General features: G+C 45.1%; 1 protein-coding gene across 15 annotated transcripts in view; it reads left to right on the forward strand.

The window, feature by feature from the left end:
- PACS2 (phosphofurin acidic cluster sorting protein 2) overlaps positions 1–15,957 on the forward strand; it is a 78,667-nt gene that overhangs the window by 15,391 nt on the left and 47,319 nt on the right. For 13 of the 15 annotated variants that reach the window (XM_057402379.1, XM_057402385.1, XM_057402389.1 and 10 more), the window contains exon 2: positions 14,727–14,814. The exons of the other annotated variants lie outside the window; for them this stretch is intronic. In XM_057402379.1, coding sequence (XP_057258362.1) covers positions 14,727–14,814 — 88 coding nt within the window. The remainder of the gene's footprint in view (positions 1–14,726; positions 14,815–15,957) is intronic. 15 annotated transcript variants of the gene reach the window in all.

The following is a 15,957-nucleotide window of genomic DNA, read 5'->3' on the forward strand; positions in this document are numbered from 1 at the left end:
ATGCAGCCTGCCAGTGCTGAGCAGTGCTGTTTATATTCCTGCTGCACCTGCGTTCAAGGCCAGCTTTCTAGTGCTGATCTCTTGAGTGCAGGGTGCTCAGCTTTTCTTGATGTCCTGCACAGATGGTGATGGTGCTGTGTTTGAAGATGCAGCTGCCTTGTCTGGGTTCGGACCCTCAGGTTTGCTATGCAGTACTGCTTTCCTGCAGGTCTGAACAGCCTCAGCCTGGTTCCTGGTGTTCCTGCCTTTGTACAGCACTTGCATTCAGGAGGATCTCTGTATGAAAAGCCCTGTTGCACCCAGGTGTGCTTGTGTACAGGCTCTGGGCCAGACATGGGTTGTGAGTAGGTTTAGCTCGACCTCACCAGTATCCCAGCCGTGTGCTGCCTTCGCTTTCTTGAGGTATTTACTTCCCCACTGACTTCTCTCAGCGTTGCCACAGGCCACTGTTGTGGTTTTGAGCTGTGAAAGCAGTGCGTAGCGCTTGGCTTCCCAGCTGACTTGGAGTCAGTGCACGCTTCCTTGCAGAATGGTTCACTGCAGAACTATCTGGTGAATATTGGTAAATTCACCCAGTTTTTCACAAGGCTTCTGGGGAGGTGAGGAAAAGGTGCTTTGTATATTGTGTACTTTTTGAGTGCTGTGTAACTGACTGTGGTAGTAAAGCAAATAATAGCATAGGAACCCTGCTTTGCTTAGCTTTGGCTAGCAGTGTGCTGGATACTTGCGTGTGTTTGTGTAAGGCTGCCACCATGGTGAGCTCTCAAATGTAGCTCTTGATTTAGGACAGCTGAAAGATGGTTTCACTCTGCTTTTCTTTACTTCCACAAGGGTTTTGTATTTCTCCCTGGTGGTGGTCAGATTTGCTGATGGTTCATATTTTAGCTGGGAAGAATGCCCCTTGTTGGGATTCTGGTATGTATGTATACAATCAAAAATGTTGAGTGGGCTGGGAATAGCTTCCAGCAAAGCTGTATCAGTTTCTTGGAGCTCTTTTGTTCAGTAAAAAAATTCCTTTCTTTTCTCTCCCCCTTCCCATCCCCCTGACAGCCCACCTCTTTTCTATAAGGACATGGTGAGGTATAATTCACAATGGTGTGACTGAAGTGAAATATGCACAGCTGCAAATGCATTTTTAAATGATACTTCATTGTTAAGGCATCTCTCTGAACAGGTTTGCAGTTTCAGTAGCCATGAGAATGTGTTAACAAAGAGGTTTTTGTTGAAAACATTTGACTTTCATTTTTATCAAGCTCTGAGAATGTTTTGACCACTCACTACTTTTGAGTGCAGATAGGAAAGATGTGGAGCAGGATAGAGTCATGGTGAGGAAATACATACGTGTCCCTCGGAAAAGGAGTTTTCCTTTGCTCTCCCTGCATGGTATTGTAGAAATCATGAGAGAGCTAGAGTACAATAAAGTACCCATTAGACTAAAGTTTTATTGATTGAATAATCAATAAAATATTAAGTTTGAAGCGTCAGGAATATCCAGTCTTGCATGCTGCATCCCTCCTCTACCTTCCCACTGAATGGAGAAATTTTGTAACTCTCTTTCCTCTTTGGATCCATCAGGCTCGATGCTTTTGTGATCTCTTGCTTTTATGGTGCCTAATAAAGCCCAGCAGCTGGAAGCTGCAGACATGTAGTGTTCTGATGCAGTAACTATGGCCCAGTGCTGCCAGCATTTGTTATGGGGCTGACTGAATCATAGACATACGAAGAGCCAACACCTGTTTATAGGTAAGTTGAAATAGATTTATTAACTTCCAGGGCATCACAGAAGGCTTGTACCAGTTTAAAGACAGAATTTGGTGTAGCTTAGGGTGGAGAATTCAACAGTTCATGTTGCCTCCCACAGTTCCTGTCTCTTGAACAGTGAGTCCAGGCTCCTTTTCTAGCTTTTATTTCTCTGTTTTCTGTCCTCTGTCAGCAGACTGCTGCTGCTTCTGCTGACAGTCTTTTGGGCTATCTTGGTTCCAAAATTATCTCCAGATCTTCCAAGCTATTACATGAGTAACACTGGGCTTTTCTCCTGTGAGTGAATTCACACTCTCCACCAGCTCTCCAGGAAGACCTGCTCTGAGTAGAAGCTAATCTGTGTTTGAGATGGTACACCTGCAAACAGAAGACCCTGTTGAGTATCAGTCATGGGGGCCATCTGTCTCTCTGGAGTATTCTTGCTGATTCAGGTGTGAAAGCAGAGAAATGGCTTAGTAATCTGTAGTTACGTGAACATTTATACGTGATCACAGTTCTCATATGTGACATGAAAATCTCTTAGTGAAACAGTTGCAGCCTGCACTCTCCTTGGCTCCAGTGTTTCCCTTCAGCGAGTTTCAAGGTGCTTGCTGTAAGCTGATGAGCTGACACAGTATAGCAAAGGAAATGAAGGCTCAAAATAAACACCTGGAGAGTGGTAGCAAATCTACACTGGCTCTCTGGAGAGCTTGGGCTCACCAAGCTTGTGGGAGTCTCAAGACCACTTTTCTTATTCTCGCTGTAGGGAAATGTGATTTCTTCAGAGGCACAGATTTGGCTGTCTTACTTATCATACTAAACCATGGCCTGGGAGACTTCTTGCAAACTGCATGCAGAGTCTTGAAATGGGAGGCATTATTCTACTGTTTGTAAGACGTGAAAAGGTAGGGATGGCCCCTCTCATCATGGCTACAGTGTAAGTACTCAGGCTCCAAAGGAAAACAGCATAAGCGATGGTGGATTTGTATTGCCCTGTAACAGGTGGGCAGAGAGAAAGGGGTATAATGTAATGAATTTCTTGCATCATTGTTTTAAATCTCAGCTGAATCTGGCAGATATGGAACATTTAACAGCTTTAGATAATGTGGGTTTTAGCAGATCATTTGCGTGTTAGTGTATTTGAGGCTACAATATAAACATATAATGTACATAAACACATTTCATGTATAACTAGCCCCAGTACAAAATTTAATGGAGCTGGTATTAGTTGTAGTCATGTGATGAAAATGAGATGTTGAATATGGTCCTCTGAGTGAGGAGGCATAAAATTAAGGATAAATTCCATCCTGAGGGTTGAAAAAACATTGGGGTACCTGTCTCTATCTCATCCCCACTGTGATCATTTCTGTTACAGAAACAGTTGAGGCTCTTTGATAATCTGAGTACATGCATCTGTTTTTGGGATGTTCTTTGTTTCATCCATAAACAGGAGCACCAACCACAGAATGATGCTGATACCTATTCCTTGCTCTTAGCATCGCTGTCTTGTTAGTGTTATCTGATAGTATCAGGCAAGGGTATTAGAAGAGAATGTTTTCAGGGAGCCAAGACTGGTCTGGCTATAGAGTTTGGTCTTTATGAGTGTTCCAATAGTGTGGTCCTATTTACAAATGGAGTAACTATCTAAATGCTGGATAGGCTTTTTGGTATTCCCTCTCAGCAGTGAACCTTAGTACCCTGCTGAGGAAGAGCTAACTCATACCCAGTCTCTGCTTGTTCACAGTATCACAGTATCACAGTATGCTAGAGATTGGAAGGGACCTCGAAAGATCATCTAGTCCAATCCCCCTGCCGGAGCAGGAACACCTAGATAATGTTACACAGGAATGTGTCCAGGCGGGTTTTGAATGTCTCCAGGGAAGGAGACTCCACAACCTCCCTGGGCAGCCTGTTCCAGTGTTCCGTCACCCTCACTGAGAAGAAGTTTCTTCTCATGCCTCATGAGAAGTTTCTTTCATGCCTCATTTACCTCCATCTGCTTATTTTGTATAGTGCCTGCAGTTTATCTTGATAAATCTGGGTTCAGTGGGAACTCATAGGCCTGATTAAGGTTTTGGGGACTGAATGGATTATGATTGCTATAAATCACTTTTTGGTTTATTGCTTATATTCAGCATTAAAAATCTTATGGGGGGGATCTGGAACAAGTTCTGAGTGGTGAAGACCAGCATCTTGTGTTTTGCTAGTTTACACAGGTCACTGTGATATAATAGTAAATATTCTTGGCAAATTGAACTAACAAATTGAGGAATTTGTTTTGCTTTGCCGCTTCCTTATTGCTTTCAGGAATGAAATATTATCAGCAGTGATGTTAATGAAATGTATTATTCAAATAATATTGAATCTCTGTTTTCCAGCTCAACTTTTGACAGCTCTTGAAGAGGTTTAGAGTATTAAGGAAATGCAGTTGTTCCTCCAGAGCAAATCACTGTGTTCTGACTTCCAGTGCAAGTGTTCAGCACTGGTGGTTCTTCTGAGCTCCTTTAGTAAAAAATGTGGTTCCTTTTATCCCAGTAAACTTAAAGATGATGTAAGCTTTCAGAAAAGAGGGTAAGCAAAGTCTGAGTTGCCAGGTTTTCTCCCTTTTCCATGAGAAATGCAGTGAAATCTTGGTCACAAGGGTTTTTCCAGAAAAGAAAACAAATAGAAAACTTTGTGGTGAGTTATTTCCAAACAAGTGCTCTCTTTTCAAGTAGCAGCTCTTTAAACTAGAGCATACAGAGTATATTTAGATGTGAAGAGAGAGACTGTCGGGTAGGATGCATTTTTAAAGTGTTACTGAGAGACATTTTGAGATCACCTGGAGACTGGGAGTTTCCCTAAGGGAAGCTACTCTTACTGAGAGGGGATCAGCAGTCTTATGCAGCCCTGTTGCAAAGTCTGGAAATGCATCTCCTGGCTATTCCCCAGGCCCTGAGGACAGCCTGGTGGTGCAGGTTCCTTGCTGTTCAGGCACCTCCTCAGAGTGGGGGTAGATGTTTCATGCAGTCCTTGTCAATGCAAAATCTGCTGCTGCTTCACAGTAAAGTAACCTCCACGAGTCAGCCTCGAAGATAAGAGATCCCAGTTTCTGTTCATTAGTGCACTCCTGATGGATTCTGTAGTTTTCAAGGCCTTTGATGGGTGGCTTGTGTTAGGCTTGACAGCAGGCACTGCATTCTCTGTAAGCCTTTTCAGTCCAGTTTGGCTGGTTTTGGAGGTTGAAATATTGCTTCTGGCTAGTGCTGAAGTTCTGTCCCTTGCAGTAGTGGTGGTAGTTTCTCTGCAGTCCTCTCATGCTTTCATCAACCTGGGTAATGTGATTAACGAGTTGTTTTTTAGAATCTCACTAGTCCCTTATTCGTGTTCTTTCATGATTTGTTTCTTTCTCTGTGCTCTTAGGAACACTCCAGCAGACAGCGTGCAAATAAGCAAGCTCTGCCCAGAATATTTGATGGGAGAAATGCAAGGGCTAGGTGTTGCAGCACAATGGAGCTTTAGCCAAAGACATAAAGAGGCATTTACTTGCAAGGAGTGCTGAGTGCGTTTGCATTTTCAGGCCTTTTTTGACTACTGTTAATACTGCAAAGTTCCTCCCAGTTTGCCCCTTCCTTTCTGGGGAGATGCATCTGCAAGGGATAGTATGTTCCAGCTGGTTTACCCTCTATGTTTTGTTCCAGTTTGAGGGGTGTTAAGCCAGTGTTTCCAACATGTTTAATGCTGAATAGAGTTCCCCAGATGTAGTGGCAGGATCTGAAGTTCTTTGTGAATTATATTTAGCACTGATGGAGGCTGCTTTGTCAGCTGTGTGTTGTTGCCTTGTAAAAACTGGCACCATTCAAATCTAAATAAATGCTTCTGGGAAAGAAGAACCTTCCTTTTATAACTGTTTTAATGTGCTTGATTTGGAAACATCCTTTGAGCTGTGGCCAGAGAGCAAACCGTTTGTCACTGTTGCAGTTCTCTGTTGGAAGTACCTGTGCAGAGATGAGCTGGTGCTGTGGGGGCTCAGAGGAGCTCAGTGCTGTGTGCCAAACAGCTGAGGTGCTGCAAGCATTACGCAGGGTGTGTGATACAGATGCCGAAATCGCTCTTTATGGAGCTGATGGTTCTCCTAACCTCTCTTCTGACTTACTGTTGAGTACATAGAGGTTTGGACTTGCAACTTTTCCTTTGCTGCTCCTTCCCTGTAGCTGAGATTGCTAGTGTTGTATTTTTGGATCCTCTGCATGCTGGAAATGTACTTTGAGGTGATAAATAGTTCTGTGTTTGACGCATGATGAGAATTGTGCAAAAAACCCAATGTTTCTAACTTATGTAATGAATTCTGATATTTCTTTGACTGTCATCCCATTCACCTCTGCAGTCAGGGGAAGAGGGAGCTGGCATTGAACATGGGGCAGTTAAAGGAAGAGCATAGACCGTTGGCTCTGTGAGATTTTGGGGTACGTATACCAGTCTGGAAAGAGGCTAGAATGGCAGGGTTTGACTGACTTGCAGCGGTGAGAACGGCACTGGGATCTATGAAGTGTTCTTCTAGTCTGAAAAGCAAGTCTGCCAGCAAGATGCTTTGTATATTTGATTGCTGTGCTGGCTAATACCAAATGTATCACTAAAGTTCACAAATGCTTTTTGCTGCTGCTGACTGCTCTGCCTTTACTCTTACTGGACATGCTGAATTCTCAGTAAAAAAGCAAGCAGCCATATGGGGGTCTAAAGTATGCTTGTATGGTTCTCCCATCTTGTTTATTTGGGCCATATTGCAAACTTCATGAACAAAACCCTGTTCATCTGGCACTCGCTGCGGCTGGTTTAAATCAATGTTACAGAATGGCAGATTGTTATGAATGCAGGAACACCTGCCCTGTCTTTGCTGCCTTGAGTCTAAATGGGTCAGCAAGGGAAAAGCAAACTTAAAAACAATCACACAAGCCCACCCCCAAAATTCCTTTCAAAAGAACTCATCTACAACAGTTCTCAAAGTCTCTTTATTCAGAGTGGTGTCAGGTGGTTGTCTTTCAGACAACCACCAAGTCTTAAGAATTACATGCCATCAGGATCTTGGCTTTGACTAGGAGGACCACGTGTCTGACTTGGTTGTGAACTGGGAAGTGTTTGGAGATGGCTGAGTGAGAAGCAATTTAATGCAACTCATGGTGTAAGCCTATATGGTGTCTGGAGTGGCAGCTGTTGAGCTTGCCGCTGCATCAGAAGGTGTCGTGGAAGCTGTTCAAAGTGTAGAGGAAAAGGCAGAGATGGCAAATTGTTCATGTCCTGAAAGCAAGCTCAGATTTAGGTACACCAAGGAGCCGTCTGTTTGTCCTTTACTGCTTTCTTAGCTGGAGGCTTCCTAGTCCTGATTTCTTATGATGAGGATATCACAGTGACGGGTAACCTGAGCAGAGCTGAGGTCTTCTTTACAAGCTCTTCTGACATGAGCCTGAAGTTGAGGCTGCTGTTGGCATAGGGTTTTTTTCCCTCTTCTAGGTGGGTGCCTTTGACTGATTTACAGACACAGGGGAAGCTCAGGATAGATTAGAGGCTGAGTCCAGGCCTCTAATGATTGGCGGGCCTTAGGGCCAATATGTGCTGCACAGCAGCTAGCGTTCTGAAAGCAGTGAGTGCAGGAGTGCTTGGAGACCTGTGCCTTCCTACTATCAAAAAGAAAATACTAAACACCAACCCAGACTGGCCAGGTCAGGACCTCCCTCTGAACCTGCCAGCACCAAGATGCACACTGACTTCTCACTGCCAAGCGCATACACACTTGGGATGGGGCAGGGCAGCTGCTAGGGAAGTAGTTGTTCAGAGAATATCGTTCTTCACAAAGTGAAGGAGGATTTGCCATGAGTCCGCTCTGAAGGGGAGTGAGGAGGAGCAAGCGGGCTGTTGGAGGAGCTGGTTTCATTTGTTGCATGGTCACAGAGGAGCTGATCACATGTAGGCTGTGACATCCCTAGTTGCTGTGGAGATATTACTGCTCCCAACCTGGTGCTGCTGCTGGTGTTTAGGGATGCTGTGCCTCAGGGTTTGTGTATATGCTTCTTTGCCAATCTGAAAGGCATTTGGTGGGAGCTGCTCTCCATGCTGGCTGTCTCATATAAGTTTAGTGGGTTGTGCCTTTATTTTGTTGCTGGCTAGCTGAGAAATGAAGCTGTAGCTACAAAAATGGCTTGACCAGCCCACATCCTAAGGTTTCTCCTCTCTGACGTGTGCCTCTTTGACTGCTCTCATTAGGTGCTCAAACAGGAGACTGGAATTTCAGTGCCGTGTGGCTCTCTGAGTGAGGGAGGCTGTACTGCAGTGCAAGGGTGTTTCATGCCAGCTTGTTAGACCCTACCACTGGACTTTGATCAGATGGATGTGACTATGCCTGGTCTATCTCCATCCTTGGTTGTGGTGCCTCTGGTTAACTCCAGCTACTACTAAATTAATACAATAAATATCAGATGTGTTTGTGTCATCTGTAATGTAGAACTTCTAATGCTGATAGGAGCCTTAACCATGTCAAAGGAGCCTTAACCATCAATCGGCTTTTCATTATTTGCTGACTTTAGTCTTTAAAGCTAATAAACCACCTTCCTAATGCCTCAGAACTTTAAAAACATTGATCAAACCTAATCCACCAGTACCATAGGTTCTTTCATTGATGCTCTTTTTGGTATCAGGATGCAGTGCAGTCCTTGTGTTCTTGATGCTGGCTTTGAACGGGACAAGCCAAGAGAGGTGTACTTAACTAGACCTGTTCCTGTGCTTGGCTTTTCAGGCAGCATGGTGTGAAAACATAGGTGATTTTGCCTAGCTCCTTTGTACTCCATTGCCTATTTGAGAAACAGAACTGATCTGTTTCATGGTATGTTGGGTTTTGTTGGTGGTTGGTTGTTTTTTTTTGTGAGAAGCTAAATGTATAGCAATGTGTGCAGGAACTGAGATCCTGACTGAGGCCAACAGACCTGTGAAGAGAGCTGCTTTTGTTTTCACTGAAACAGCCCCTTAAGGGGACAGAAAGCTGCTGTTTCTTGGTAGCACAGTTCAGAGCATGTACCTGGAGGTGAGCAGTTGGTGACAGACGGGCTGATTTCCTACCAGTGTGACTTGGAATACATCGGGTCTCAGCCAGGTAGTCAGAGCATGATGTGACACAACTGCCAGCTTGCACAGAATTTTTACTTGACTACCTGAAGAGTATGTGGAGCTGTGAAGGTTTAGCTTTAACCCTTGTGAGTTTCACCAGCATTGCTGTGCCTCAGTAGTGCCCTTTCCTTTCTAGACTACTGAACTGCTATGAAATGAGAAGTGCCAATGGAATATGTAAACTCTTATGTTTTGTGAGCCAAAGTTATTTGGCTTGCAGGGATCCTGATCCTTTCCTGCCTTGGGTGAGTCCTCTAGAGCCAGCCAGCAATGCCTTGTCCCAGTGAAGGAAGACATCTCTTAGCATATTCCATGTTGGACTGGTGTATCTAAGCTCGGAAGTGCTTTAATCCTTGGTCGTATTAACTGCATGCTGTTCCTCAAATTGCAGATATGCCCATGCAGAATTCTAGGATCTTCTAAAAATTATGTAGGTCTGCAAAATTTTGAAATCCCCACTGCTTTTGCATGCTCAGTTTGGAGGAGGGGTATTTGTAATATATTTGAAGTGAGCAGGATGGTATTTCAGCTGTAAAAGGTTAGTGTCTGGCTCTGCATATGTGTCCTCGTGAGGTCCTGGATAGAGCCTGTTGTGTAAAATAACTTGCAATCCTCTTATGTGTCTGAACAAGGCCTGCTTGCTTCAGCATTTCTATGGGTCTTAGTCTGTAGAATCTTAGAAGCCTAATTCTCTGTATTAAACCTGGGAGGATTTTTATTTTGAGACCCTATAGAACAAGAAGAATTAAAACACTTGTTCTGCAATTGTTCCCTGGATTCTTAAAGCTTACACGAATGGATCTGTAGCCAGAATGGCTATCTGAAGGTTGCCATTTAACTTGTTGGTAAGTGTGAAGGAAGAAGAAGAAAGCAGAGATTAGTACAGGACTATTATGTTTCTTTGTGAGTCAGTATGTTTCTGGTATTGATAGAAATTGGGGTGCTTCACCTTTGCCTCCTCATTTAGTTTCTTCCTGCCTTGGAGTTTACCTGAGGATGGGACCATTTTGAGGGAATTAGCTTATAAGCTTTGGAAAGTGAAGAAGCACTCTTCCTGCAGATTCTATCGTTGCTACCCTTGTGGGGAGGCCCTGCTCTGATGGTTCAGAGACATTAGAGGACAGCTTTTCTCCCCGAGCTAACTCTCCTAGGCCAGCACAGAGGCTTGCCTTTATCATGTAAGTGCAGCAGAGTACATCATTGTGTTCTGTTCTTCCTGGGCATGTATGAAGTAGGCATAAGGAACTGCTTGCACAGTTGGTTAGTTGTGTGCTGCATGCATTCATACCTTACTTAAGCAGCTGTCTCTGAAAAATGCCTCTTCTGCACAGACACCCTGTAGCTATGTGCAGAATGGCTCTGTTTGTCTGGGCAAGCATGTATGCAGGCAGGTTTCTCCCTTCACTTCTTTAAGTGGCTCACGAATTATTTTGGGACTGACTTGGGTGTGAGGTGTCAGCTTAGAGCAAAACACTCAAAGTTGATGTTGAAAGCATTAGGGTAGGAGCCTGCTAGCTGTCCTGAAATGCTGCAGTAATTTGGGTGAGGGAAAACTGTCCAGTGACAAAACAGAAATCAGTTCCTTCCTTATAGCCATCAGCTGACTGATGTTTACAAACCTCAGAGGAGAGTGCTCCTGGCATGAAACATTTTCTCTAGGAACAATCTCTTCACAGCTTTTAACCTGGCCAAAAGGTGTCTGTGTAGTGAGGTGCAGAGTCTTCCTGCCCCAGCTCTTGTCTTGCACGTGGAGTCCCCTCTAGCTGTGGATGCATCTGTTATTATCTGTTGTTATTCTCAACTTCTGTGGGGCTTAATTAAAACACAGTTCTTTAATTTTTAATTTTTCGTTCCTGTTGATGTGACTGTCTCTGCGTGAGCAAGGTCTCAGTGCAATTACTGTGCTCCCTGTGGAGACAGAAACATTTAATTCGGTGAGCCAGACTCTTTCTTGGAGGGGGCTTATTTTCCTGATCTTCCTACTCAGAGGGATGCAAGAGCACAACATCCAATGAGTAAAGAGTGCAGCACTTTATTTGGTTGCTCTGGGCACGTTCTCTGGATCTTGGTTACGAAAATGCTTTCTTCTTTGCAGATAATTCTCTCTTTTGGCAGAGAGCTTGTGATGAAGCTATTCACCACAACTTGCATTAGCAGGGCGAGTTGAAACCATTGGGTCAAGTCGAGGTTTCCTCTTTAAAACTGTTCTTGCAGCAGTGATGTAGAAAGATGAAGAGTTTTATTCTTGTAGAATGCATTAAGCTGTCACATGATTTGTTAACCTGAGAACGGGGTCAGGCCAGTACCTTGTGCCTCCTCACCATAGGAAGGGGTATGAGTGAGTGGAGGGGACACAAGTTCTGCAGTAGGCACTGCCTGCTGCTGTGTGGGACCCAGCTGTGCCCCTAGCAGGGAGATCTACTATGAACCTTCAGAACGGGTAGAAATTGTGGCTCTCAGATTTCTGTTGCTCTTATTTAACACTGCTTCCTCTAATTTAGCACTTCTGCTGGCTTAAGTCCCTCCCTGTCTGCAGCCGTGGGTCGCTGCTGAAACAAACATGCAAAGAAAGGGTTTGTCTGCACCTCCTGTATTGCAGTCCCAGGCTTCTTTTAGACTGCTTAAAATACTTCAGGCTCTTTCAGCTCCAGACTTGAGGCTTCCTCAATTCCCCTTCTGTATGTGTGTGCTAAGGTTATTTTCCCTGTGTTCATGGAGATCCTGCATATAAGCGTTAGATACTTCCAAATGCAGCCATGTTCTCTTTTCAGATCTTTCCAGATCCTCCTGTGTCTGTCCTGTTTTTCTTACCAATGTTTAATCTTAGCAGGCTCATGGATAGAAGTATTTTGTGAGACAAGGCCCCTTCCTGATCCCTGAGAATTGATGGAGCTACAGCAAAACCTAGGCAAGAGATAAATATATGGAAGGAAGTGCTGCTGTTATCAGAGGCAGGTATGGCAGACAAATCCTTGCTGTACCTGTGGGTTCAAGCAGTTCAGGATCCTTGTGCTGGTGGCAGGGGCACCATGGCTCTGGATGCAGTGACGCGCTTAGAAGATGCCTTTTAATGATTATTTGAGTAAGGTATGGCCCTGTTCTGCCACATATCCTGAAGGTTGCTTTGATTTGTAAGCTACAAACTTAGACTGAAGACCCAGAACAATAAGTGTGCTGAGGGTAAGAGTGATTTGGTGGGGTTTAAACTGATTTTTATTCCTTTTCCCCACCCCCACTGGAGAATATAAACATTCATTGTTGAGTGTGAAGTGCCTTTTAGTACCAGCAGCCGAGCAATGTGGAATAAAGAAAGCAGATGCGTTCCATGTCTTTCTTTAACTGCTTTTGTTTTTCTGATCACTGTAAAGAAGGCTTTTAATTTTTTTATTTTTTTATTTTTTTTCCCCAAGCAGCAAGTGCTCCACAGGGCTTGATCAAAGCTCATAAATGATGAATTGAAGGAATGCCTGGCAGAGAACAGAACGCCCTCCTTGTGCTCGGCTGTGTGTGCTGAGAAAACCATTGTTTCTTCCCGTACCTTTTTCATCCTCGAGCTCAGGGCTGGGGAGAAAAGGCCACTGTTGCTGGCCTGTCTGCCAAGACAATGCCAGTGTGTTGTCCTACCTCTGCTCTCAGCACCTGACCAGCCAAGCAGTGTGGGTTTTGGCAAGCCAAGCGCAATTGTCCTCCAGCTACAGTGTTACAAAGAAAACAAATGGCATCACAGCCTCTTTCCTCTAGATCCTGTGGCTGCTTCATGGCAGCAGCCACATGCATCTGTGCTTGCTGTTTTGTTCAGGATGCAGAGGGAAAAGCTGTCAGCCTCTTCTGCATTCCAGGTTGAGGGGATGCAGCTTCACTTGATTTCCAGTTCACAGGGACATGTTTGCAGTTGAACGCACTGGCCCATGCTCTGTTGCTTCTGCAGGTGCCTGCTTCGCTCAGGGGAGGCTGTGGCTGTGGGTGAAAGCATGCTTGGCTTCCCAGACTGTCCTGCCTGCTTCTGCTGACCTTCCTCTGGCACCCAGCACCCCCAGGCTGTGCTCTGTAGCATGTTTCTCTCGATGACACCGTGCACAGCTGCTGGTGGTGTGACTGAGGGAACGGAGGCCCAGGCACACCCAGGTTTTCCAGCTTCCTTGTAGCATCTCTGGCTGCGTATCTCCTGATGCAAAACTCTGCAATGGAAAGAGCCTTTGGATCTCTTGGTTATTTGGGGGGTTGATAGCAAGAACCAGTGCTTTGCAAGTGAGCAGGGAGAGCAGATGGTATGGGCTGGAGTGGAGGAGAGGCTGGCAAGGGTAGGCTTGGGGAGTTGCTTGTATGAAGACTGTAAAAGCTGACCTGCTATTCCTGGTTAATAGCCCTGTGCGAGAGGGCAGAGTTTGGGCAGAGCCACTGATGTTTCTGGATGAGGCAGGCAGCATTTGCTTCAACATCTGTCGCTGCTCCTGTCAGGAAGAGCCTTTAGCTGTGTGTCTCCTGCAGTTTTTCATCCAGACTGATTGTGGTTACCTTCAGGCATTGCAACAAAGCAACATTTCAGCTTCCCTCTGTAATGGAGAGGGTGGTGGAGGTGCAAGTCACGCTTGCTGTGGTGACTTGTTGGGCTCCTGGCGCCAGTGTAGGGTCCTGTAGTTTAAGTGTAAGCTTCAGTCAATTGCACTTGTGCTTCCGCTGCCTGGGCGTATACCAAAATCCACAGTTGGCTCCTCTTCCGATCTACTGCGGACCCCTTCATGAACAGCCCTGATGTTACACTTTATCTTGGAGAAAACTGCAGTGTGTTTCCAAGAAGCCACACTGAGGCATGCTAACATCCTATGGCAGAGGCCAAAGATGCCCATGCCATGGGATGGGGACCTGACACAAAGGCAGTGCTGGCTCCTGGCCAGCATGACAGATGATGTCTAGTCATTAGAGCCAAGCTGGCAACTTCCTCTGGCCTCTGCTTGCCTCAAGCTGAGCTGGTGTTGCTTCAGGATTATCTTTCCTTAAGTTTGTTTCTAGGCATGCCTTCTTAATTACACCAGCTGGTGGCAACTTCTGTGGGATTATGACAGTGACAGTACCGTAGTCCCATTGCCTCAGAGCCTTAACTCAGCTGCGCCTAGTCCAAACTTTATGCCCTCCCAAGCTCCCTGTGCTGGAAGGCAGAAGTGCAAACAGCTTTAACCAGAACAGTGTAGCATTGCCAGGGTAAAGAATGTGATTTACTTGCGTATGTGTGGCATGTGAACCTGAGGGCCAGAGGCCACTGCTTGGGTTCTTTCCCTCTTTCTTTTTCTTTTCTTTTTTTCCTTTCCCATTAGGCATGCCTGAGCCACTTGCTAGCACTTTTGTCTGGGGGTGAGGAGGAGAATGTGTGGGTTGACGAGACGAGATGGGAATGAGATCTTTTGAGAGCCAGGAGTCTGAAACTGAAAAAGCCAACAACCTAGGAAAGCTTTGTAGATAAGTTTAAAATCAGACTGACCCAGTGCTTTTATATTCCCAGAATTTAATTCCTCTGACCGTAAAGCTTTTGGTCTGACTCAGAGCAAGAGTTCCCAGCTGTGGCTGATCCAAGTCTCTGCTGTCACTGTGAGGTGCTCTTATGTGGCCATGGGTTGTATCAGAGAGGTGTACCTCCTGTCCACCTCCTTGTGTTTGTGAAAGGTTGGCGAAATTCATCCTGAAAAGCCAGAGACGGCCTCACATATTTCTGCTGTCTTTATGTCTCTATCAGTGTATGGCTTGTGTCCAGAGCCTGTTCACCCTCAAACTGGGATACTGCTGTGTGTAAAAGCTGTTCAGAGTTTTTCCTTTCTCAGGCATGATTGTAACTGTTTCTCTTCTGTTCCTGTTTGCAGGTTGTGCAGCTTGACATTAAAGAAACTGGTAGTCTTAAAGGAATTGGATAAGGAGCTTATTTCTGGGGTCATTGCTGTCAAAATGCAGGTAATTGCTGCTCAGTTCTAAGAATTAAATGTGTGTGGCTAAAAGTACTGGCAGATGCCTAAACTGAGCTTCACCTCCATGTGAGGGTCCATTGCAGCTGCAAGGCTTCTTCGCAAGTACATCAGGGCATTCTAGTTGTGTGGAGAGTCTCTTCTCATCCGTACTCCCGTATTCATACTGTATTTCGCTGTTGTAAGCAAAGAGTATTGTTCACTGAAGGCTCAGCATGAGCTTATCTGTTTGTAAAAATGCTCTTTACAGATCGTATGCTGTCACCTCTTCTTCATGAGCTGTCACTAAATTCCAAGCCTGGTTCTCTATTTAACATGCTTCAGCTCACTTTAGGGCTGGACATCTTGATAACTTGGTCCTGGTTTGAGGGTCCTGGAGTGTGGGCCTTTCTCTGCTGATGGGCAGCTCTGCTATTGAGTCCAAGTCATTTTGTAGCCAAGTGCTTGTCAGTGAACTTGTAGGGTGCCTGTACATTTTAATTTGTTTCTATAAAATGCAGCTGTCATCCTAGGTAAATAACCCACTTTACAGCATACATTTGTGCCATTTAATTAGGTGCCTACATGTAGGTCACATTGCCTAGAGGCAGGCTAGGAAGGAAGGAGACTCGGTTCTACAGTTGGTATCACAACATCAGTTCAGCTCACATGCCCCCAACACTGCACATGCTGAAGTACTTAATGAGTAAAAGCCTAGCAGACCTCTAAGTAGAAAAATACCATTAATCATACTGAAAAGCAGCTGCTTTTCAAATTTAAAAAAAAAGCAAAACAAAACCAAGAAGATCCCTGCAGAAAGCTGGTTGTGTCAAAGCACACAAAATCTAGCTTGGAAGGTGAAATCATGGTGGGTCTATAGTGCAAGAACATGCAGCTGAGGATTTAACTGGCATTTCTCATCTCCTTGAGCGGTCCAGCTGGGGTAAAAATGTGTCCCTCTGTTGGAGGGACTTTACACAGCCACAGCAGGGAGCAGAAAGGCAGGGAATTGTTTCACGCACCTGGATTCATGGGAATCCTAGAAGCAGCACAGCTGTGGGTTTCCAGGCTGTCAGATACTGCTTATCAGGGCTGAAATCTTTCCTTACGGTTGTACTCTAAGATGCTGGATGCGTCACTGTAAGGGCCTGAG

Source organism: Pezoporus wallicus, unplaced genomic scaffold (assembly GCF_028554395.1).
Source record: "Pezoporus wallicus isolate ANWC-B61680 ecotype Strahan unplaced genomic scaffold, APGP_CSIRO_Pwel_v1 contig_6665, whole genome shotgun sequence".
NCBI lineage: Eukaryota > Metazoa > Chordata > Aves > Psittaciformes > Psittacidae > Pezoporus > Pezoporus wallicus.